The 24,770-nt window shown below is 41.3% G+C and overlaps 1 protein-coding gene across 5 annotated transcripts in view; it reads right to left on the minus strand.

Moving 5' to 3' along the window:
• The window catches only part of KIF26B (kinesin family member 26B), a 290,029-nt gene that overhangs the window by 171,682 nt on the left and 93,577 nt on the right, over nucleotides 1-24,770 (minus strand). For 4 of the 5 annotated variants that reach the window (XM_079969423.1, XM_079969426.1, XM_079969425.1 and 1 more), the window contains one exon: nucleotides 22,217-22,750. In XM_079969423.1, the coding sequence (XP_079825549.1) occupies nucleotides 22,217-22,750 (534 nt within the window). The remainder of the gene's footprint in view (nucleotides 1-22,216; nucleotides 22,751-24,770) is intronic. The other variant, XM_079969424.1, reaches the window with a different exon arrangement.

The following is a 24,770-nucleotide window of genomic DNA, read 5'->3' on the forward strand; positions in this document are numbered from 1 at the left end:
GGATAAGGAAGAATGATAGATGCAATGGGATACAGGAGATGCTAGTTTGAGTCCCACCAAAGGAGATGTGAATGTGGTCTCTACGAGCGAATGCATACCTTTGATGGTGGTGGGGAATCCTTACAGGAACAAGAATTTTGAATAGAAAGGGTAGGGATGGGAAGAACAAACACACAGCCATAAGACCAGAGAGAAAAAAGATCCACAAAGGGGCTCTTGTGTCTCTTAGAGCCATGCCCCCTTTTACACCTCTTTTTCCTCACAGACCCAGCCATATGGAAGAGGACTAAAGAGGATTCACACGGAGCCACAGGTCAGTACAGATTTAGGAAATGAGAGGTTTTAGATTTGATCCCTGGCATAGAAAATTACTGGGGAAGGCGCACACCCACACACCTGACAGTATAGTGAATCCGTGCGACAGCAACATGAAATCAGTAACCTCACTCAGAACTGAGTGCAATGAGCTGTATGCCTGAGTGACTCTGTTCATGTGATGGGAAGCAAAGGAGAGAAGAACTTTGTTGCAAAATTTAAAGCGAACCAACCTAATCCGTTGGTCTCAGATTTACATGCAAATTGGAATGCTGCTATCATTCTGATTACACCCTTCTTTGAATTTTGTGGTGTAGTTTCGGTTTTTAAAAATGCACACTTTAGGGAGAAATAGGCTGAAAAGTATCGTTCTCTCCTTGGCATAGCAGGTTGATTTCAAATGTTATGTTGCCCACCTAGCGACTGAAACTATCACCTCACACCTGCGTATTTGACATAAAGCCACCTCAGGAAAGCATTTCAGATTATTGCCTTTCATCAGCTCAAGCAGATGCCCTCAAATGGGCGCCAAGTTCAACTATCCTAGGAAATTACTTGTTTCTCCTCACTATGCGTTTTGACATGAAGCTACTATTTTCAATATGAGAATTAAACCTCACTTTTCATAGAAGTTTTGGACTAAACCGATGTTTTTGGAAAACTGAGTTGTAAGATCAGTTATTAAACCCATATTTTTGTTAACGTTTTTGCTGTTTTGTAACTGTTTTTAGCTCCTATATGTTGTACATCATCTTGTCCCATGTGGAAGGCAATTAAAAAACAACAGCAGCAACATGTGTAAGCTCCCCTTATTCTCTATTCAATCCAGAGATTGCATACCTCTGCATGGAGATATGCAAGTCTTAGCTTCATACAAGCACATGAAGTGCAAGTGGAAGTGCCCCCCCCCCCTACTTTCCCTTCCAGAAGGCTGTGTAATGTCACAGGGGATGCGAAAGCCTGAAAACAGTATCGTTTTATCTTGGAAATTATATCACGCCTAGGTCTGGCTACTACATCTTGCAAAATCCATGTGCACCACTTGGAATAAAGATGAGCAAATAAATGATAATAGTTTCTTTTGAACCTCCCGTTCTTCAAAATAATTCAGTAAGAAAAACCTTTTCTCTCCACTTACTTTGCACCCCACTCCAGAAATAACTAAATCTTTAATGCACACAGGTTTCTTCTAATGGTTAGCTACTTCACAGAAGACAAGCAGAATTTGATCAATGTAAGCGGGTGGATTAAACACTCGTGATTTATTCGTTCCCACCATCATCAGACTGTTACTCACATGGCCATAAAAGTATTTCAACTTCTCCTGTAGCTAGGGATGAAGGGGAAATTCAATTCAGTACACATTTAAAGGAGAACCTATCAATTTTGCTTTTTCAGAAACAATATGCAAACCAAAACACAGCTATCATTTGAAATATACTCGTATCTGAATTTTGCAATGCAGTTCTCCAACCAATGTTTACACAAATGAATATATTGGGGGGGAGTGTGCACAAAAACAAATATACATTGGCAAAAATAACATACAAAAATGCATTCTGTTAGGGAAAACAGGATTTGCCATTTGTGGAATTTAGCATTTGCAAAAAATGCTACATTAGTCAAAACTGCATTTAAAATATTCACTGAAATTTTCATGCTGCAATTGGCTGCAAAATGTGGAGAACGTAATTTAAGATTGGGAAAATGAGAAACTGAGGGAACCAGAATTGACATGATCATTCCATCCTTACCTGTCACACAAGTTTTTCCATTTGCAATTGGTTTTGTGAGTTGTACAACCCACAGAGGAACAACCCAGACTAATGGTCCAGGTTATTAATGTGAAGGTGCAAGTGGTCCTAGAGGGGAGCAGGAATGCAGGGGACACAAAGCTGTGGTACTTCTTCTCACATATGTGTACATTTTATTAAATTGGAGAACTGCATCCCAAAAATTCAGAGATGTGTGAATTTCCTAGAATAGCTGTGTTTCAGTTCACATGTTTGCTTGAGAAGTGTAAATTAGGTAGGCTCACTTAAAAATCAACCAGATTCCCCCTTTCCCTATTCTATTTAGATAGACTGTGTGGAAAAGCCTCCAGTTGTTATCATTTTGAGGCTGCTTTCCTGGGCTCAGACTCCCCCCCCCCCCGCCTTCCCTCCCAAGCAGAGGTTCAAATTGGACAGGAATTGGATGAATTATTTTCTAACACCTTTTGAAAGAAGAACACTGTGGGGCTTCAGCAGCAGGCCTTAATAATAAAATAGCTCTGACTCTGCAGAGTTTTAACCTAGACTCTATAAACAAATTGCTTTTCATCAGTTCTATAAATGCAATTTCTTCATTCTCACAATTACCTATTTAAGATGTATAGCTATAGAAATTACATTTTTGTAAAGAAACTATGATTTCCTAACACATATGCACTTTAATCACTCTGAATAGGGCTAGAATCTACACTTGAGGGAAGAATCAGGTTTGTACCTGATGGCTGTGTTCTGGCCTCCTATTCATTGATCTGCTGTGTGAAGAGAGTCACACATTTACACACCGTATATAGGGTGGCTCTGTATCCAGTGGTATCTTGGGTTAAGAACTTAATTCGTTCCAGAGGTCCATTCCTAACCTGAAACTGTTCTTAACCTGAAGCACCACTTTAGCTAATGGGGCCTCCCGCTGCCGCCAAGCCATTGCCACGCGATTTCTGTTCTCATCCTGAAGCAAAGTTCTTAACCCAAGGTACTATTTCTGGGTTAGCGGAGTGTGTAACCTGAAGCGTATGTAACCCTAGGTACCACTGTACAGGGCCCTTTATTTTGCACCAAGTTAATCAACATGTAGGGGTCAAATACAAGGCTTGCTACTGCATATCAAGTCCCTCTCCACAGCTCATTCTGTCCCTGCTCAGAATATCTGATGTAGCTAACGGCTTTGTGTCTGCCAGATCAATAAGGATTCCATACTTTCAAAACCACTGATTAAATTTTTTGCCATTGTTGTCTCAGTGACTTTCTTGTGCTTTTATTAAAAGTCTATTGGATTTTCGGAAGAATAGTAAGTAAGCAAAATGTCAGTACACAAATAGTACCAGTGACACCTTCTTTAAGTAAGCATATCCCATGAACCCTTAATCCCTTGTCCCTCTGCTCCAGAATTCAATAAAATAAATAACAAGAATTTAAAGCAGAAATAACTTTCCTTGGAAGTGATGAACAATACAGACGTGTGAGTTTTTTCTAATCAGGACACCATATGCTCTGTAATGGTGATGATGATGATCATGCTAAGAGCTGAAATGATGCAGAATGTGCATGAGTTACAATGCTCAAACCATGAACAAAATATCATTCTTTTAGAGTTGTACGCAGTTGCTTTTAAACCATCTTGATGAGGAGTTACTGTTTGTTTGATCCTCTAATGAGGGTAGCTAACCTGTGGCCCTCCGGATGTTGTCAGCTGCCATCAGCCCTAGCCAGTCAGAGGTGATGAGAGTTGTAGTCCGTCAGTCTCTGGAGGGCCAAAGGTAAGCCACCACTGCTCTCTAGCATTTCTCAGTTGTCCTCACTATGCAGTTAGCAACACTAGACCTGCTATCTAGCATGGGGGTGCTAAGAGGGCAAACATATGATCATTAGCGTTTGCCAAATAGAATGATAGATATTGGAAAGTGGAAAGTTTCTTCAGACCCTGATAGGTGGGCATGGACAAACTTAGTCTAAATCAAGGGTGTGAATCAGTATGAGTCTCTCCACAATTGTGGAGCTGTTCTCCCCTAGAGATGTAAAGCTGTTTCACACATTACATGTCAGTAAACCCACTGACTACACTCAGCTGACAACTTCAGTTATCCCTTGTTCCTCAACAACTGTACCTGTATGATACACATATTTGCAAACATTAGCTTACTGCATTTATGCTTTCTATTTTTAGATGTATACTTCTACGGTTTAATTATACACCCCCAAAAGTTGATTGACATTATCATGTCCCTAGCATTACCATAGCTTGACAAACTTTCCAAAGCTTTTATTTTTTACTTAGTAATCAAGGCTGGATATGGAGAAAATATTTGTCACTGTTTTTATATTGCTCTGTTTTATTGTGTGTGTTTTTAGTTATTCAGTTGTTCATTATTTTGAGCTTCCAGAAAAGCAAGTTAGTGCAATTTTTATATGCATTGTACATTTAAAAAATAAATTCATGATTAACTGTTTTAAATGCCCTCTAATGGACCTTCATTTGGGGATAGGGCAGATTTAAAAAGCAAACCATTAAATAAGATATACTTACAGCTTACAGCTTCTATGTCACCTCCACCACCACCCTTCTCTTTAGAGGCAGCAATTCTGAACAACCACTGATGCTGTTCAATATGAAATGCCTTCAGAACAGTCACACTGACTTGCACAACTTTTGTCTAAAGTATTTTAATATATAATTAGGTATTTCACTTATCTGCACGTAAGCTGTCAGCTAGTAGCGTCAAGGCATTGTAAGAAGTTGAGATCTTCCTGTAACTGCTGCCACATCACAAGAAGCAATCTGTAAGCCATTGACCTTTCGCTTCCCTGCTGACAGGAATGGCACCAAGAGCTACCCAAGTGTGTCAATGTGTAGCCTCTTCTTAAATGGCACGACTGAGCCAGGGAACAGCTTCCTTCTAATCTCCAGTAAGATAGTAAGCAATATAAAGAACTAGTGTCTCTTCATACAGGCAACATTTTAAACTGCATCATTAGTCTTTATTTAAAAGATATATGACAAACTTCTGCCACAGCGAGAGTGGCAGGAAGAAAATTGCTGTTCTCTGGGTTCAAAACAGCCTTGTGAAAAGACAGCAGCTTAATGCAGAAAACAGTGAAGGTTTATTCCCTAATTTTTTTCCTGTATTAACTCCAATGAGCAGAAAAGAGCTCCCTCTTCACCATTCCCAGAGCTGGATATTCATCATATCTTACACACAAAAATGAAGTCATTAGGCACATATTGCTTTCCTGAGGAAAACTGCCAAGTTTCAGGTACCTGCTCAGTTTTAATTAGTACTTTTGGCTGCAATCCTAAAGGCACTTACAAGGGAGTAAGCCCCATTAGAAATCATTGGATTTACTTCTGAGTAAACATGCACAGGATTGCATTGTTATTCCACACGTGTTCCCTCTCCCTCCACCAGATGTTGCTCTGCAGGTCAGCAAACTTAGTTTTCCCTTCTACTAACATTTCTAATGCCAAAGGCACTTAGTTAATATCTCAAATCCACTTAAATCTCAGGGTACTTTTGTTATGTTTCCCCTCATTAAGACCAACGGACAGGATAATTCCCCTCCCAGCCAAAAAATGATGTCTACAAGCAATATATTCCTGGAAGTGCAGACAAAAGAAACGTGAACAATTGGGGGTGTCAGAATCCCAGTTATACATATATTGTGTCTTTACGTACCATATGACTCAGAATGCAGGACTTCTTTTCTCTTTTTTTTTATAGTGGAGGAGATCACTATTACCATTGGGGCTTCTGTGGAGCAAACCTCCAGACAGTGAACCCCAAGATAGCAGAAGGAGTGGGATACCCAATATGCCCCAAATGGAGGCACGCTGAATCTCAATGTCCTACAATCACCACTGAGTCATCTAGAATGGAGATGACACTGAGCCTGAAGAAAAGCTCAATCCCAATGGCACAAAGCTCACTTGGCAGCACAAGGAATCCCATAGAATTATAGAGTCATCTAGTCCAACCCCATGTATGAGTCCTACTTATTACAAGGAATTATAACCCTAAGTATAGTCAGGATTAGAACCCCACGATTATACCAGAGTGGGGAAGTCAGGGTGTGCATTTACATCCTTATTTGCTGCCTGGAAAACTGATGCAATAACCTCCATATACCCGCTCCTAGTCTAGCTACTTTCTGGACAGCTTGTATACTGTTCAACACTAGGCCTACTGACTGCTGACACTGTTGGACAGCTCCAATGTGATGCCTGAAAGGCCAGAATGGGACACAATATCTTCAATCTGGCCCACAGCTTTCACAAATTTCCCAGAAACCAAACCTTTATGTGTCTCATGGGGGGCAGGTAATTTCATGATCTAACTGGTAGCTGTCACTGCTTGCAGCAGTAGAAGGTTTTCAACATTGTGATACATCACCAGCTAAACATCGTGATATACTGATATATCATGATGTATGGATTAAGTATGTAGCTGTGTAGAGGCATTGTCTGACTTCATAGTTTTTCCTGTGTTGTGGTTTTTGCACAGCACACACACACATCATGATTCGTGATATATCACCAGGTTAAACATTATGAAACCGATAACACAATATGGACTTCAAACCGGTTTTGGGCGATATATCAATATATCGCTCAGCTGTAGTTATGGCCTTGCTCCAGAGCGTTCCCTTTTACTTCAGATTCAAGAAAGTACTTACACATCTGGGTCAATCAATCTGAACTGACAACCAGCAGCAGCATTAGAAGTAGCCACCAAACATTTCATCTGCATGTTCCTTCCATCCCAATTTGCAACACAGATGTTAGACTTGAGACAGACTATGGCATTACAGTTCACAATGAGCCACAAGTAGAGGCAGTTTCTTAGATATGTTGTGTCGAGGCCATTTAGTACTCCTGTGTTATTATGGGCTGGGCTCAGAAGGCAGCAGCACTGACTGAGGCTCAGCAGGAACAAAAAACAGGCACCCCCAATTCCAGTAAATAATTTGTCTATACACACATCCAGGAAAATTGTAATAGCACTGTGGCAACCAAACACTAGATTAGCTGAAACTGATACTGCCTTTAATTTAAATGGAGAACATGGTCTTATTGCACTGTATGCAAGCTTTCCTGTTTATATCTGCACAGACCATCATAATCTATCTTCACTAAAACATCTGAATGCCAGACATGTTGCATTCCTGCTTTCTCCCTTAGGGCACTGGGCCTGCTGGGAACATTAAGGAAACTGACTCAATTCTCTCAACTGGAATTTATTGTTCACTGATTAAAAGACTCAAAGCAAAGGAGTCCTCGATAGCCAGCACAAGAAGAAGATGCAAAAAGGGGAAATGTTTAAGTGATTTACAGTTCAATACTCAAAGCACTCCAGCAGGAGCCAACATTGCACCGACTTTAGGTGAAATTGAGATGCTTTAGCAATCCAATTCTGAACATTTGTTGCTGGCACACAGCCACCTGCAGTGCCAGCATAATGTCATGTTTTGTGATGTTGCCCTGGGGCACATCAGTCAGTATACCACTTCAGTAGCAGCAATCTGAAGCAGGCAGGGGGAACAATCCTAGAGCTGGCTAGTTTGGTTTCTCCTTTGAAAAAGCAAATTAAGTATTTTGGATAATTTCACCCCTAGCCCAAGATTCTTCTAAGTGTCTACAGATGTAAAACTCCAAAGTTAAATGCGTATGAAAAACTAATTTAGGAGTACACTTGCAAGGAGGTATTTGTAGTAAGTCACATATATTTTCAAATCAAGAAAAAAGCAAGAAAGAAACCCAGACTGCAAGATTAACTCACCAGTCCTAGGGAGGTGCTTTTCCTTTCAGACTGCCATAGTGACAGTTCACGTGGGCTTGGGTTCTGTAGAAAAGTGACTCTGAGATATTCACTACTATTATTACAATTTATTTATTTACTAATCACATTCTAAATCTCAATGCAATTTATACATAAAATCATTGAAAATACAAAAACAACCAATACATTTCAAACAAGGCTAAAACCCTAACAAGCTGACACTTGTGGTAAAGCTACTGCAGAGAAAGCTTCTGAGAACTTTGGAACTTGCAAGAGAGACTCTCCCTGCAGACTGCTGAGAACATAAGGCTGTCTCTCAAATAACTTGGTCCCAAGCTGTATTGGGAGTTAGTACCAACACCTTGAACTAGGCCCAATAGCAAACTGGCATCCACTGCAAATCCTGAAAACGAGGTGCTTTACACTGGTGGTAGTTTGCCCCCACAAGCGACCTAGCTGCCACATTCTGCGCCAGCTGCAACCTCTGGAACAAGCCCAAGGGTAGCCCCGCATAGAGTAACTGCAGTAATCTAAGCATGAGAATATAACCCATTCAGTTCTGTGAGAATATCTAAAAGGCAATTTCCACAGGGTTATGTTTTGCTGCTATTCTTAAACTTAAGTCACTGCAATTCAGCAATGAAGAGCAGGGGCCACATTGAGCTCTTCCATCCACAATGGCCCACCTTCTACCACTGAAATGAACCAAGCTCGCTACATGTGCATCTGAGCATGCACACAGATCTTGGGATGTCCCTCACTCCCTGGGTATGATTCTGCTTCCCTGTAGCTATTTATATTTTTAAACCATACATGTTAATCGCTTACACACAAGTAACATCATCAACCATTACACTTCATGCATTTTGTTTCATAAATATTTTCCGTTCCTACTTATAATTTGATTATGGGGTATATGCAATTTCCAGTCACTGGAGTGCTGCAAGTCACTGTACAAAATAAATCTGGAGGGTAGTAATTTGCATTTATGTCTGTTCCTAAGAAAAGCAGTGTTTGAAAGCTGTTCTTAGAGTCTTTTCATACCCATGTATTTCTCCTGAACTGATACTCTTATATATTTCCATGAACAAACAAGAAGATTAAATTAATTGGCCAACTGGGAATATGGAACAGATTTACAATAGATGTAATTAAAAACATTCCAGGACAATCTAGATTTGATGGCAAAGAAACGAGGCAATGACTAAATTCTACTAATCGGATCTAATTCGTATTAATTGCAGAAGTGGCACTGACTTCAACTTTAGTTCATTCCTGCAACAATTTAATTTAAGTGTTTACTTGCACAGTAAATTTCTTGATGAGCATGAAAGATAGTTCAGTGTAAATTGTATATTGTGGGCTATATTCTCATTGTAGGAATGCAGATTGCATTAGAAATACCTGTTTTGTGTTGAGGGTACAGTCGTACCTTGGATCCTGGACGCCCTGGAATGAGGACAGTTTGGCTCCTGAACGCCGCGAACCTGGAAGTGATTGTTCTGGTTTGTGAACATTCTTTTGGAACCCAAATGTCTGATGTGGCTTCTGCAGCTTCTGATTGGCTGCAGAAGCTTCTTGCCACCAATCAGAAGCAGTGATTTGGTTTCTGAACATTTTGGAAGTCAAACGGACTTCCAGAACAGATTCCATTTGACTTCCAAGGTACGACTGTACTTCAACTAGCAGATTCAGAACAGCAAAATAACGTGTGGACAATCAGGGAACATCCTCCTTGGTCTGGATAAGAATAGGGACATCCAAAAACCTCAGGAACATATAGTGAAAGGCACACACATTGACAAAATACAGATTAAATGGTGGTGAAACAAAATGGAAAAGGTCACCATCACTTAAATTTGTCAAGTGTGTTTATTCTAGCCAAGGGCAAACACATTCAGAATACATCCCATGTGAAGCACTGGACATGAGTATGAGATGAAAAAGTATATGGGAACATTATTCATTTTTATTTACTTATATTTTATGGGGATTTATACCTTACTCTTCAAACAGATTCCAAGAGTGGCTTACCACCACCAACAACAACAGAAGTACCAAATAAATTAAAAGGCATACAAACAGCATACCAAATGCAGCAAATCTAAAGAAAGCACCAAATCTAAACTCTACAAACAGACCCAATTAAAAGGCCTGGTAAAATCAAAAGTTACCAGGTAGCCTAGATGACACCAGAGCAGGTGGCAGGCAAGCCTCCATAGGGAGGGCATTCTATAGTCAAAAATCAGCCAGAACATAGAAGGGTAATGGCTGAGTTTGTGAAACCAGAGGTACATACCTGTTTGTATCATTGGGGGGAATGAATGTACCTTCGTTTGAGTCAACACATGAATTGCGACAAAAATACACAGCACTATAGGAGCAAGCTCATCCTCTATAAATAAACAGAAACTCTTCTTCGGACTAGAAAAGCTATGGACACATTCCACATTAGCTGGTATTAGTAGTGGGTAGTATTAAGGTCACAGGTTTTTGTTTCTCTGCTGAGAGTTTTATTCATCGCTAAATCCACCACTTCACCAAGCCTTTTTTTACGCTCTTCTTTCTCTGGTACCCTAATTACTACCTGCTAACTGGCCAGGTGTCTCCTACTGCTGACTTTTCTTTCCAGTACAAACTTGGTACAGATGAGCTGGTCTCTGCCAATGTTTAAAGCCTCCGAAGTGCAATACAATTCTCGGGAGATAATCAAGAGCTTCAGTTAAGCCTCAGCCGCTAACATTGCTTCAAGGCATTTAGGATTATTATTACCCAGGGTGTAGGCACCTGTGGTAACTGACAAGGTCACCAGGTAAGACAGCAGGTAACAAAGGCCCTTTCCCCACCTTGGAAAAAAATCCCAGAGACCTTCTTTATATGAGAACAACAACTTAATCCCCTGGTTTAACATCTAATCCCACCCCAAAATCATCATTGGATTAAGCAAATAAACTATAGCCCTTTCAAATGTTCATCAGTGACATTCAGAGGAAGAAGTCTGGATATGGAAAGCTGCATTTTAAGCTGTAGGCTTTTAACTGGCCATGCTGCTCAGCCAAGGCAAATAGCTTTGTTGGTCTGAATGGCTTCCTAGGTATATATCTGAATGAAAATCCTCTTGATTATCAGAAAACTGAAACAGATCTTAATCCAGCACTTCCAATCTATTAATTTCAGTTTAATATATTTTATCTCACTTTTCAAACTCACATCAGTTTAAAACACACAGAGAGAGACTTGGGCTTATAGACAAACAAGCAAAAAAGCCAAGGTGGACAAATGGAGAAGAGGATACAGAAAAGTGAGGAGGGAGAACAATTTGACAATGCCAGAATGATGTGGGGAGGTATCAGTAGGAAATGGCATCCTGCTGTGGCGAAGCTGATTTTCCCTTGGGGTTATTATTGCCTGGACAGCGGCAGCTGCTTTGCTGGTGGAGGTGCCAGAGTATTCTTCCCCTTTGCTTCCATAACCTAATAGCAACGAGTGGTTAGAGCAGAATCCTTTCCAAAAGGGAGAGAAAGCAAACTCATGCAGTTGCTTCTTCTCTGGTTAATGACTAGGGTCAAACAGATATGAGAGAAGGAGCCACGTTACACATTCATCCCATTCACATATACAGTGGTACCTCAGGTTAAGTACTTAATTCGTTCCGGAGGTCCATTCTTAACCTGAAACTGTTCTTAACCTGAAGCACCACTTTAGCTAATGGGGCCTCCCGCTACTGCCACGCCACCAGAGCACGATTTCTGTTCTTATCCTGAAGCAAAGTTCTTAACCTGAAGCACTATTTCTGGGTTAGCGGAGTGTGTAACCTGAAGCGTATGTAACCCGAGGTACCACTGTAAAGCCTACTTTTATTCATGGGAAGGGGTTCGTGGATAAGGACAGCTGCATCTTACCCTTATATAATAATATAATAATTTATTATTTATACCCTACCCATCTGGCTAGGTTTCACCAGCCACTCTGGGCGGCTTTCAACAGAATATTAAAATACAATAATCTATTAAACATTAAAAGCTTCCCTAAACAGGGCTATCTTACCTTACCTCCTTACCTCCCCCAAAATGCACAAGCCTAGGGGGCGCATAGGTAATTTAAAAGGTGACTGATATCACTTCTTAAATATCATAATTCTATTTTGTGCCTGCAGTTTTTCTGAAATTTGAATCTGGCAAATATGCTGCAGCACAGTCTTGGTTAAGATACACTACTGTAGGAACACTACCAATAATATTTTCATGACACACTCTGAATAGGACCAAACAGAACAAATTCATTCCATCGCCTACTACAGCAGATTCTGAAGTATGTTTATGCAGTTTTCTATAGCATTATCTGGATGCCCATAATATAGGGAAAGTGCTTTCTTTGAACTCTATGACCTGCATTCAAGTTTTATTTTAAACAAGGGTTTTTTTTTGGGGGGGAGGGTTGCTATGACTGAAGACATTGGTTTGGCTTTAGATTAAGTCTGTCTAGCACATTAGGTAAAGGTAAAGGACCCCTGGATGGTTAAGTCCAATCAAAGGCGACTATGGGGTTGTGGCCCTCATTATGATGGAAGCCAGAGTGCACAGAAACACCACATTATGGTACTGGGAATCACCTAGCCATAAATGGGACAGAAAGTTGTTTAAACCTCCATAGTTTCTCAGATGTCAGGGCCACCTCAGGGGGAAAAAAGATCCCACCCCCTCAGCAAAAATAAATAAATCCATTTACAGAGCCTGAATGGACGGGCAGCTAAATCATACTTCAACGCTAGAGACAAGACAATGTCATCCATGGTACACAAGGGCAGGAGGCTTGCTAGAGTCCACAAAACTGTCCTCCAACATCTCACTGGCATTCTCCAGCAGCAGCTGCCTGAGCTGTCTGTCTCACTCTCCCCAATGAAAGAGCTAACCTTGCCAGAGGTTTACAGGTGTTGGAGTAACGAGCCTTACAATAGCACCAGCCTCTTATTATTTATGCTACCTGGTCAGTCCAACATGGAAATCAGCTAAAGCACTGGCACCATCTTTGGGGGGGCCCTGGGCGCCTAGGCACCCACAAGATTTCTACTGTGGGTTTCTGGCAGTTACATCATGCGCACACTGCTCAGCCTCGCGGGCTGCCAGCGGCCTTACCTTTGCTGGCTCTCTGGCGCCACAGTGGTGACTGGGCCAGGGCCTCCACCTCCGCTGCAGGTCCTCTGTTTGGGCCTGTCACGGACGTGCTTCCAGGGTGCACCTGCAGCTGTGGTGGGCCTCAGTGGAGGCCTCGTAGCTGAGGTCTTGGCCTGGTAGCTGTGGCAGGGGTGGGGTGGCAGAGTACCATATCCATATCTGCCCCCGTTGTGTCCACAGCTGCAGAGACCCCATGGCAGAGGCCCAGCCACAGTGGTGGCAAAGAGCAGTGGCAGTGGAAGCTGGAGACTGAGTTGCACACACATGCCGCTGGGCACCCACAGTCTGGGGCCCACATTGGCACCTCTGAGCTGAAACATTAGCAGATTAGATTTCTGTACTAGGATAAATGAGTAAGGTTTCCAAATGATAAAGGTTTTGGTGTTTTCTTGCCTAGTCTTATCAAGTCTAGTCTAGTAATTCATTATTTATCTTGTGCTGCCTCATATACTGAGGTACTAAAATATGAATTTAATCAATCAAAAGCAAGGTGGTTATTTTCCCCTTTAATTTGTCAATCGTCCTACACTTACCTTGTTTGTGTGTGTGTGTGTGTGTGTGTGTGTGTGTGTGTGTGTATGCATATATTCTAGAAGTCATAAATATTGGTTACCTCCGGCTATCTGGCAGACAAATTCTGTCTGCTACAGTTCAGTCTCTTCATATATTAATTTTGAATATTAAGCATTCAGAATGCAGTATGCGCAAAAGAACAGGATAAGCTGTTCAATATAAAACATTTACATGAATACTAGAGCTTTAATTTGCTAGAGCATATTCAGAAATTCAGTATTTCCTGCATTAGAAAAGGTCACTCTTTTGATTATTATTTTCCTTTCAAATGTAGATCACCTAGTATTCTTTTAAAATATTTATTAAAAGTGCAGGCTTATCTACATGAGGAGACTTGAATGATTAAAACAGAGGTTTCTTCTTCTTTTCTCTCTTCCTGTCTCTCTCTCTCTCTCCCTTTCTCTTTATGAATCGAGGTTACAGATGTTCAGCCGAGAACTCCTAGTGACCTTAAGCATGACCGGCAGTCTAACACTTTCAAAGGTGACAGGTCATTAGCCTCTGTTCTTGAATCTTTGAACTCTTCTGGGGATAACCAGCTACATGAGATGGCTGTGAAAGGTGATGCACCATCTCATTCTGTCTTATAGCAGATAGTTGCATTTAATGTCGTTCCATTATCCTGGAGTGATTCTTCATCACCTCTGGCCATGTGTAACCTCTATATGCTCTTTGGGAAAATACAATCAGTGCGGGTATAAAGTTTAGAAGCAGCTGGTCAAATGACATTCTTCATTCATGTCATTCATACCTTCCATAAAGTCAGTTTATGGCAGAAACCCTGAACTAGACCTACTCAGACTAAAGGATGTTTCACACATTACATTATTGTATATTGCCCAATACAAAACGATGGTCAGTGCTGAAGATAAGGGGTCTATATGTGGTCTGATGATTGTTTATGAAGAGGTATAAACAAATTATGTAGGAAATTATATTTTGATAAAATCAAAGATAGCTTCTTAATGAGGCTGCCACTGAAGAGACTACAAACCTGCCTTCTAAAAGGATGGAAATAAATAATATAGCACTGAGGTTATAAAGAGTCGCTTGCCCAAGGCTACCGAATAAGTTTGTGGCAAAGGCAAAATGTGAGCCAGAGACTTCATAGATCACTCACTATGCTACATATTAGCTCACTATAGGGATTCTGTATTTTAGTTATAGTTGGGAGCCACCTTTGAGGCCTTTATTGTTGAATGACAAGATAAAAATGTTAATAAATGAATAAGCACAGATGTCTATCAACTTTATATTTAAATCAAGAGAGATATTCAGGACACAACCTACTAAGGACATTCTTTTGGACAGCTCTCATTCAACAGAGCTTCTGTCCATGCTAAACACAGGTGTGATCCCAGGTAATTACTTTCCCCAAAAAGTGTCTGCTGCTGAAACACCATCACCCTCTCTAGCACTTCACTCAAGAAAGGGGTGTTCGAGACTGAGCAGTAGTAGTCAAACTATAACATCCCCTTAGTTAAACTAAAATAAATAAAACCACAGTGGTATTTCAATTTTTGCATTTATTCAGATATTCCTAAATGTATAATAAAAAGCAAAATAATTTGGATTGTTCTTGTTAACCACTTTCTTCTGTTAAAAGACTTACACATTAATTATGCTTTTGTGGACAGGGGTCTACTTCATCAGATAAGTGAAGCTGAAAGGAAGCTGAAACTGAGCACAACAAATGCAATGCGGGGAAATCAATGCTCGAATGTTATTTTAAGTGGAAGTTGGCAGATCTTCACATTTGCCTGCATGGTCAGAGCACCTCAGGTATTCTTGCTCTCTTTCTTTACTCAGTAAGTTGGGTTATTCTGGAAACACTTTGTGTGTGTATCCCTAAACAATATGTCCTTGTCTCAAGAGGAAAACAAAGATGAGGGGGGGAAATACCTCAATTATTGAGGGCCCAATTATCTCCCTTTTCATTCTGAGAGACTTGAATTAAATAATTTAATTAAGAGGGAAGAGTTAACCAAAAGTTCTGTAACCACTTATGAAGTGAACTGTACTGCATATATCCAAAGTTGTAGCAATGGGACTGCTTCAAACATCTTGTGGTAAATTCTTTAAAAAATGAATTGCTCTTTACAGGATGATGTGGTGGCCACTTTCCATCAGGAGAGCTACACGGCTTCGCTAAATTTTAAGAGTTGCTTGCCCTTGGCAGCAGCTTTCCCTGGCCCAAATTATTCTAGATAGTCTCACAGGAAGGAGACAGTTTCATATTATAGAACAAACTAGACTGGATAAAGTCAAGAATCCAAATCCTTACTAATTGTGATCTCATGTCATGCACTTATATTAAAGGATTATCTCACTTTTTTTTTTTTTAAGAGCTCACAGATTGCTTCTTCCCATCACAGCAGAGTCATGGGGCTCTCATACTCACAGGATAAGCCTCCTTAGCTCTTTTCAGTTGCTGGGATACTCTTTTCCCCTCACTTCCCTTGTTTGGTCTGGTATAGTGAAGGGAAAACGAATGATTTCAGGGTCATGAAGCCATGCATAAAAATGTCATGTGAGATCAAATCACTCCAGAGTGATTGGAAAAAAAATAAAATAATACAATTAGTATGGAATCCAACTTCCCCTCATAGTATAAAGAAAGAAAAAAGGACACAACCGGACTATTAGTTTGAAACTCAGATATAATTAGCCAATTACTGTAATACACAAGCTCAATTGATGACTCAATTGATGGTAAGGTCAGCTGATGACTTATGACCCCACCAAAGCTATTCATTACTTATTTTATGTTTTATTTTAAAAAAGACTAGTAGTCTGCCAAGAGGAATTCCCCCCCCCAAAACAAATTGGAGGAGCTAGCTATTTATTTACTTATTAATATCCCTCACTTCCTCTCAAAGGAGCCCAGAGCAGCAAAGCAACAAGTGATAAAATAATGAAAATGTCTGGGGAAACATCTGAAAAACAATTCCAATACAGATGCAGACTGGGAAAGATATCAACTTAAGAGACTTGTTGAAATAAGCAGGTCTTCAGTAGTTGCTGAAACAGCAGGAGACAGCATCCATCTAATACTAAAGGGCATCCTAAAAGCCCAATTCCTACTTTGTGTGGAATGCACCACTGGATAAGATGGCACCTGCAAGAGGGTCTCACCTTCAGAGCACAGTAAACATTTGAGTATATAAGGGGCAAGATGATCTTTCAGGTGTCCTGGTCCCATACAGTACAGGATTTTAGACACCAAAACCAGTACAGTGTGAAAAACTCACTAGACGAAAGAGTTTTCCGTTTTTTGAGGTGCTTCGCAAGACGAATTTCCTTATGGGCTTGCTTCGCAAGACGAAATGTCTTGCGAGTTCTTGCGAGTTTGTTTCCTTTTTCTTAAAGCCACTAAGCCGTTAATAGCCGCTAAGCCGCTAAGCCACTAATAGCCGCTAAGCCGCTAATAGCCGCTAAGCCGCTAATAGCCGTGCTTCGCAAGACGAAAAAACCACAAGACAAAGAGACTCGCGGAACGGATTAATTTCGTCTTGCGAGGCACCACTGTACCTTGAACTTATGCTGGTAGCTATTTGGCAGCCAGTGCGGTTGTTACAACAGTGGGGCAATGTGTTAGCAATCTCCTGCCCCACTGTGCAGTCAAGCTACTGCATTTTGCACCAGCTGCAGCTTCTGAACCAACCTCACGGGCACCATCACACTGAAGTAGCCTGGCGGTTACCAGCACATGGGTGATGGTGGTCAGACTGTCGAGGTTCACAAAAGATGTTATTTAAACCATTATAGCTAATTTTAATATATGATTTACAAAAAACAAAAACAAAACACACACTCCTTACTTGCTTCATAAATATGAACAATTTCTTAAGAAGTACAGCAGTCGCTAAAAAGCCTGGGGGGAAAGATGATGAAATGGTTTATGAAATTCTGGCAATCAACAGAAGAATGTAGCTATATATTACTATTTTTAACTTCTAGTCATCTTAAGTTACAAAGCGATTTACAATCATATGCCGTTTACACTCCTAGCAGCCCTGGGAGGAAACCACTGTGAGGATTTCCGCTTTTCCACAATCTTCACCATAGGCTGCAGGAGCATATGAGTGGACTGTCTGAAGGGCAGCAAAACCAAGCAAGTCACTTGTGGGGGTAAGACAAAAACCACTCATTGCCACACTCTTCTGATCATAGAAGGACCTCCCCTCTCATCCCGCCTCACCCTTCCTGTCCTCCCTGTCTAGACTATTTGGGCAGTGGCACAGGGAGCACAGAGGAGAAGAGGAGGGAGCACCATTGCACCAGTCAAAACCTTGTGCTGGTTCTGCAAGCACAGAGAATTAATGGAATCCAGCCAAGGGGATCTTGTTACTTCCCTGCCATGCTAATTGTTGAATTACCAATTGTGCATTGGTCCTCAAATAAATGTGGTAGCCAAGACCCAGTGTCCATCTCTTTCTTGTGGACTGCAAATACCCACATGTGCCCTTCACAACTGATGCAACAGTACATGTGTATTTTGTGCTTGGGTGTCTGTACCTAAATATACATGCAAGAAGCTGCCATCAGTTTGTGTTTTATTCCTTTTTTATAATCCTACCTCTGCAATGTACTTTAATGGCCCCAGTAGGCTGTTACGATAAATCTACTTTGCTTCACAAACACATAGCAAGTCCTGGAAGTTTCTGCATGCACTGAGTATATTAGGGTGGCAAAGAACTGTCATGATAATTCCTTTGCTGATGTTCTTCCTACTTATTTGCAAAAAGAAACAGGGAAGGGGGGGACTGGGTGTGTGGGTTTAGCAACACATCCTTACACTCCAGGGATTTAGGGCTGTAAAAAGATTTTTTTCCACTGACTTCAATAAGCCTTTGTTTTCCTGGAAACGGTACATTAAAAACTGGGAGTTACCGTTTAAGTATGTTAGAAACAGCAACAATATGTGTATTTCATTAAAGGAATATTAAAGAGACAATATAAAGGATCCTTGTTTTTCTAGCACGAACGGTTGTCAGTAAATTCAGTGACAAATACATAAAAGTGAATAAATTTTTTAATTTATATGCACTGAATCCTGAAACTGCAAATTCTTTTAGCATCTTTGTCTTCTTGATCATATTTGATTACAATTATATCCAAGTTACAGATAAATAACTAAAGCTGAAAAATAGTGAAACCCCTGTCACAAGTGCGACTAGAAAGTGTATAGATGTGCCTGCATACCACATTTGTCTTCTATATAACTGAGAACCCTGCATGAAGCAGGGGTACCGACTGTGAGTACGCTGATAGACATTTAGAGCAGGGCAAATCAAAATGGTGCCCCAAGACTTTTTGACTATCATAGAATTATAGAGTTAGAAGCGACCCTAAGTATTATCTTGTCCAACTCCCTATATGCAGCTGTCCCATATGGGGATTGAACCTGCAACCTGATGCTATCATCAACACACTCTAACTAAGAAAACATCAGACCCAGCTGGCATGGCCAATGGGTCAGAGGTGAATGAAATTGTAGTCTACCAACTTTCAGCTAATGATCAAGGTGTGGTGCTGGAGGAGACTCTTGAGAGTCCCATGGACTGCAAGAAGATCAAACCTCTCTATTCTTAAGGAAATCAGCCCTGAGTGCTCACTGGAAGGACAAATCCTGAAGCTGAGGCTCCAATACTTTGACCACCTCATGAGAAGAGAAGACTCCCTGGAAAAGACCCTGATGTTGGGAAGGATGGAGGGCACAAGGAGAAGGGGACGACAGAGGACGAGATGGTTGGATAGTGTTCTCGAAGTTACCAGCATGAGTTTGACCAAACTGCGGGAGGCAGTGGAAGACAGGAGTGCCTGGCATGCTCTGGTCTATGGGGTCACTAAGAGTCGGACACGACTAAACAAGAACATTCTCACAACAACAACAAGTTGTGCCAAATTCTCTTGCGTTTGTGGTGATGTAATGATCTCAGGCAGGCAAGCAATCTCTGATAAGAATTAATGAGTCTCTGGCAGTTTTATGTATGTTTATTTACAATTTACATCCAGAGAGCGGCTCCGAGCCTGCTGCCATTGCTACATGTTGGTCACTCTGAGTCTCCGCCCCTTTCACAGCACAAAGGATGCCAGAGTCCAGTCCTTCCTCTCCTGTACTTCCATTGCATTTTAACCCTTTCAGCTCTTCTAGTTTGGGGAGAAGGTGGGTTAACTCCCCCACCACACTATCAAATGAAGAAGCCTGTAAATGTTGCCTTTCTCCTTCTTGCATAGCAACCCCCTCAATACCATCTATCTCCTCCCCTCCCTCTGTCTGTGAGCTTTCCGAGTCTGGGAACTCTTGATGAAGGGGGGCCAGGCTAACCCATTCCTGCTCGCCTCCAGAGTCTGGCTCTTCGCAGGCGTTCAATTCAGGTGTGCCTGGAGTGCTCTGGTCCATGGGGTCACGAAGAGTCGGACACGACTAAACGACTAAACAACAACAACAGTCCAACAACTGCAGACCAGAGCGGGACAGCTGTCCAATATTTAAATAATAATAATAATAATAATAATAATAATAATAATAATAATAATTTATCATTTCTACCCCACCCATCTGGCTGGGTTTACCCAGCTAATCCTTTCCTCTTCACACATACTGCCCTACACGGTGCCAAATGGCTGGACCAGAATTTTATCACCTGCTAACTGATACAGATGAAGCTGCTGCTAATGGCACATCCACTGGGGCCACTTCAAAAATAGGCAGCTGGGAACTATTTACCATGAACTTGAACTACCCCCTTTGCATCTTGCTGACAAGAAGTGTCCTTCTCAATATGCAAGCCTGCCTCCAAGTTCAGCATCCCATTATGATGCCAAGGTTTCCTCTTATCTCAGAGGCAGAGAATCAGAAGGAAAAATAAGATCAGGCTTCAAAGCAGTCAACCATTTCTGGCAGGCTGTCTAGACTATCTAACTGAAAGCTAATTTACAAAGGGGAGATGCCCATGTTGGGGAGCCATTAAGTCTAGCCAGGGCTACAGCTCTTGTTCTTGGGCATCAGCCTGACAAACGATGATGCAGAGGGCAATGAACCCACTCCTGGAACTGCAATGCTCTTTATCCAATGAGATTATTTTTTATTCCTGGTCCCGTTAGCTCAGCATTTCTCAGATGTAGCCTGTAGCATGATTTTGTATAGCAAATGTATTTTGTGGTTTTATACTGTAAATTGCCCTGTGATCTTTGGATTCAGGGTGGCATAATAGTAGTAACAGTAACAACAACAACAACAAACAACAACAACAACAACAATGGTACAAAAGCCTCAGGTTAGGCTTAGTGATGTTTTGTTAAATGCACATCAGCATTCTTTTTTGTGGGGGAAGCTAATACTGAGAGGGGGGTTAATTAGGACGGTCAGCCATGATCTCCACAAAAATCCCTACCACCACAGCAATTATCATTAGGGGGAAAGGTCCTGTTGTTGACTGTGGCCAGGGAGGGGATAGTTAAGGTTCCCCAGTGTTATGCTATGGAACTTGAAAGTTACCCAGACACACTGTTACCATTTGAACGGAGAAAAAGTGTACAAAAAATGATTACATGTGCATAGGATCAACACCTTTGGGGGCAGCTTAGTTCCTAACATGCTTTTAACAGCTTCATGGCATGCTGAAATTTCACAACTACAGCTTTCTATGGCAGGGATGTTACATTTCTTCCTGTCAAGAGTTCTGCCCGAGGGGAGGGGGTAAGCATACCACCATGCAAGCCTGCAAACCTATCCATATTTACCTGGCACTTTGTACCACTGAACACCTTTAGGGTGAGGCTGTTTAACTATTACATTATATTAATACATCTACTTTATAGCTTCAGCATTTTCATTCCCTTCCCAACATAATAGATCCTATAATTATACCATACTCTCCAAAAGATACATAACAAACATATCTAGACACTAATTAATGGATTCTGCAGATATTTTGAACAGTGTGACCCATCTTTTTTTTTTTTAACACCAATAAGACATCAGCAGTTCACGAATCTTCTCACAATAAAATTGCCCACGTATCTCATGCAGGATTATACTTCATTATCAACCATGCAAATGCAAGGGTATTCATCTTGGAAACCCCTACTCTGATTATTATTTACACGAGCCTTTTTCTACAATCATGTTCCTCCAATTTGCATCACCATAATTATTACAACCAGGATTTCTCTTCATTATTACTACTGCTACAAACGGGATTTCTAATACGGAAGAGTGCCTCTGAACTTTCGACGTCTATACTATTATTAATGAGTCTCAACAGTCCATGTTTATTAACCTTCCAGCCATAAAGCAATACCCTGTTCTGGCTTTTTCAGGACAAGTAGGCCTGTTGAAGCACATGGTCCTTTGGCATGATTTGCAGTGTTAATTTTCTGAACCACAGGATGGTTATCAGAGATAAAGGCTGTAGAAATACGGCTGTATGTTATGAGAGATTGGGGAGGAGGGGGCTGGCTTCCTGTTTTTACAAATGAGGTAAATTACGGCTTTTTCAATAATATGATTGTGTTGATACAACTTCTTAATATGTATTACTCAAATCCACAAAGTATTCTAGAGATATTATTTGGGGGGGGGGGTGTCCTTTCTAACGCTACTTACTTGATAGGGATACAGAGTAACGCCATTTGTTCTCGACAAGGACCAGGTGCCGTCTAGGTACTGATGAGCCTGGATAGCCACAGAATTCAGGATGTTACCATTGCTGGGGCTGGTGGCCATCTGTACACTGACCTTTGCCTGATGTCCCAAGGAACCATTTTTCTTCTCTATCCCATTAACGATCCCTATGTTGTTCTGTTTCCCGCTGAGTTTGTTAGGCAGAAAGCCAGCATAATTGGATGTAGCATAAGGAGCAGACATGTAGGCCCAGTCCCTGGGCTGCAGGCTGCCCATATGTCGCGAGCCCACCAAGGTGGGGATGTTGGGGAGAGGAGGAGGGGAGCCAGGAGAAGCATCGCAATGTTCAGTGTTGGCAGCCTGTTCGAGGGTCAGCACCATCTGAATCGCTTCCTGCTTCAGCTGGTTCAAGTGAGTGGCACACACGTCGCACCGGTTGTCTCTTTCGTTCCATGCCTTCCGGGTGGTGTTGGGCACCTGCAGCTTGTCGTGAATTGCAGAAGAGAAAGCCGGGTCCTAACAATAAGAGAGAATGAGGAGAGAAGTAGACAATTAAAATTGGATGATAGGGAAAAAATTAAATCCAAATTCTACCACTGGTTGTTATTAATTCATTTTATTAACAAGTGAAAAAGAATTAGGATATAAAAATCCCCATGCTTCTGCCGGATCTTAATTAGCAGTCGTATTTTTGAATACCACTGAGACGTTCTTTTGGGAGTTGACTCATGAAGATCTTTCCCATTTACATTTTCAAACTGCGCTAAAATTACCCATAAGATTACTTCAACTTCACACACAAAAAAGAAATGATTTATTCTGAGCAGGGATTGGGAACCGGAGGTCCTCCAGATGCTATTGGGCTTCAGTTCATATCATCCCTAACCATTGGTCAAGTTGGCTGGCTTCCAACAACAACTGGAGAGGTACTTTGATCATTAGTTGTGTCCACTGATCAAACCAAGCATACAATGCTGCCCATTAAGAGTCTTTTAATATTGAATTTCATGATATAATGCAAACTTAACGGGCTTCTTCAGAAAGAAGGGTAGTATATCAATCAATCAATCAATCAATCAATCAATCAATCAATCAATAAAATTATCCATTATTTACCTTTTTAAGAAATCCATTTTCTACCACCAAAATAATCAAGTACAGTGGTACCTCAGGTTACAGACACTTCAGGTTACAGACTCTGCTAACCCAGAAATAGTACCTCGGGTTAAGAACTTTGCTTCAGCATGAGAAATTGAGAGGCGGCAGCACGGCAGCAGCAGGAGGCCCCAGTAGCTAAAGTGGTACCTCAGGTTAAGAAAAGTTTCAGGTTAAGAACGGACCACCAGAACGAATTAAGTTCTTAACCCGTGGTAGCACTGTATTGCTGGCAATACTAGATAATCAAGACTGCCCTTGGATAGGGCAGTCTAGCCAGACTAGCCAAAAAACAAACAAAAAACTAGCTTCCATCTCATGGCCCATTTTTCTTTATGGAAGCTATGTGAGTGACCATCCTAAAGGAGACCCAAATCTTAGCCTTCAAAATATCTAGTCCACTACCTGCTCTACAGTAGGATTTTGCATACATGAAACCTTGTATACTTCACACAATGAACCCCATCACACAGGGTCCTGCACACACAATTAACTCTACCAGATAAATATGTGACAAACAGAGCAGGAATGCAAGAACTACCAGTACAAGTACAAATCAAGACACGATATAGTGAGACAAAGGCTGCATTCTGACATCATGCTTACCCATAGTTTAGTGTGATAACAATGAGACTAGGTGAACCTTGGGCTCACATGCTTCTTCCCACCCCGTCCCTCCTCCATCTTGTCAGTGAGGAGAGCAGAAGCTTAGGTTTCTGGAGTCAGTAAATCACAGTTTAGCATTACACCAAAACCCTAAACTGTGATGTGAAAGGATTCTGACAAATGCTTGCATTCTCTGATGACTCAGCAGCTAAGCTGACAAAACAGTTGAGGGTTGAAAGCTAAAGTGTTTGCAGCATCTAAGAGCATTCTCTCTGGGTCTCAGTAGGCAGGAGACGGAGGGGGTGGGCAGGTGCAACTGAGGAGAAGTGCAGACAAGAGGTCAAAGATGGATTAGAGACCAAGGAGAGAGAGATCTACAACACGAGGAGATGGAAGGAAAAGAGGAGAGCTACCAAAAGAATTTGGGTTGCCTCAGCAGAGAACTCTGTGCATATAAAACAAAACAGAGTGGAGTCCTATGATGAAAGTGGGCAATGGAACGTTTTGAGTATGTTCTCCACCATGAAGAGCTATGAGTACAAAAGACCTGCTGAGGTTCTGAAGACTCCTAGACCCAGAGGCAGTGATGGAGCTAGTATGTGGCTCATCTTAATGATGGTTTATTGAAAGAAGTCAGCTTCACTAAACATAGTTTGAAATTGGCTTGTTTCAAACAAACCATAGTCAAGTGCTGGCTGGGGTTGATGGGTGTTTTAGTCCAAAAAATGCAGAAGGCACCAGGTTGGGGAAGGTTGCTATCACATTTCCATGAAAG

The sequence above is a fragment of the Podarcis cretensis genome (assembly GCF_951804945.1).
Source record: "Podarcis cretensis genome assembly, chromosome: 3".
In the NCBI taxonomy this organism is placed as follows: Eukaryota; Metazoa; Chordata; class Lepidosauria; order Squamata; family Lacertidae; genus Podarcis; species Podarcis cretensis.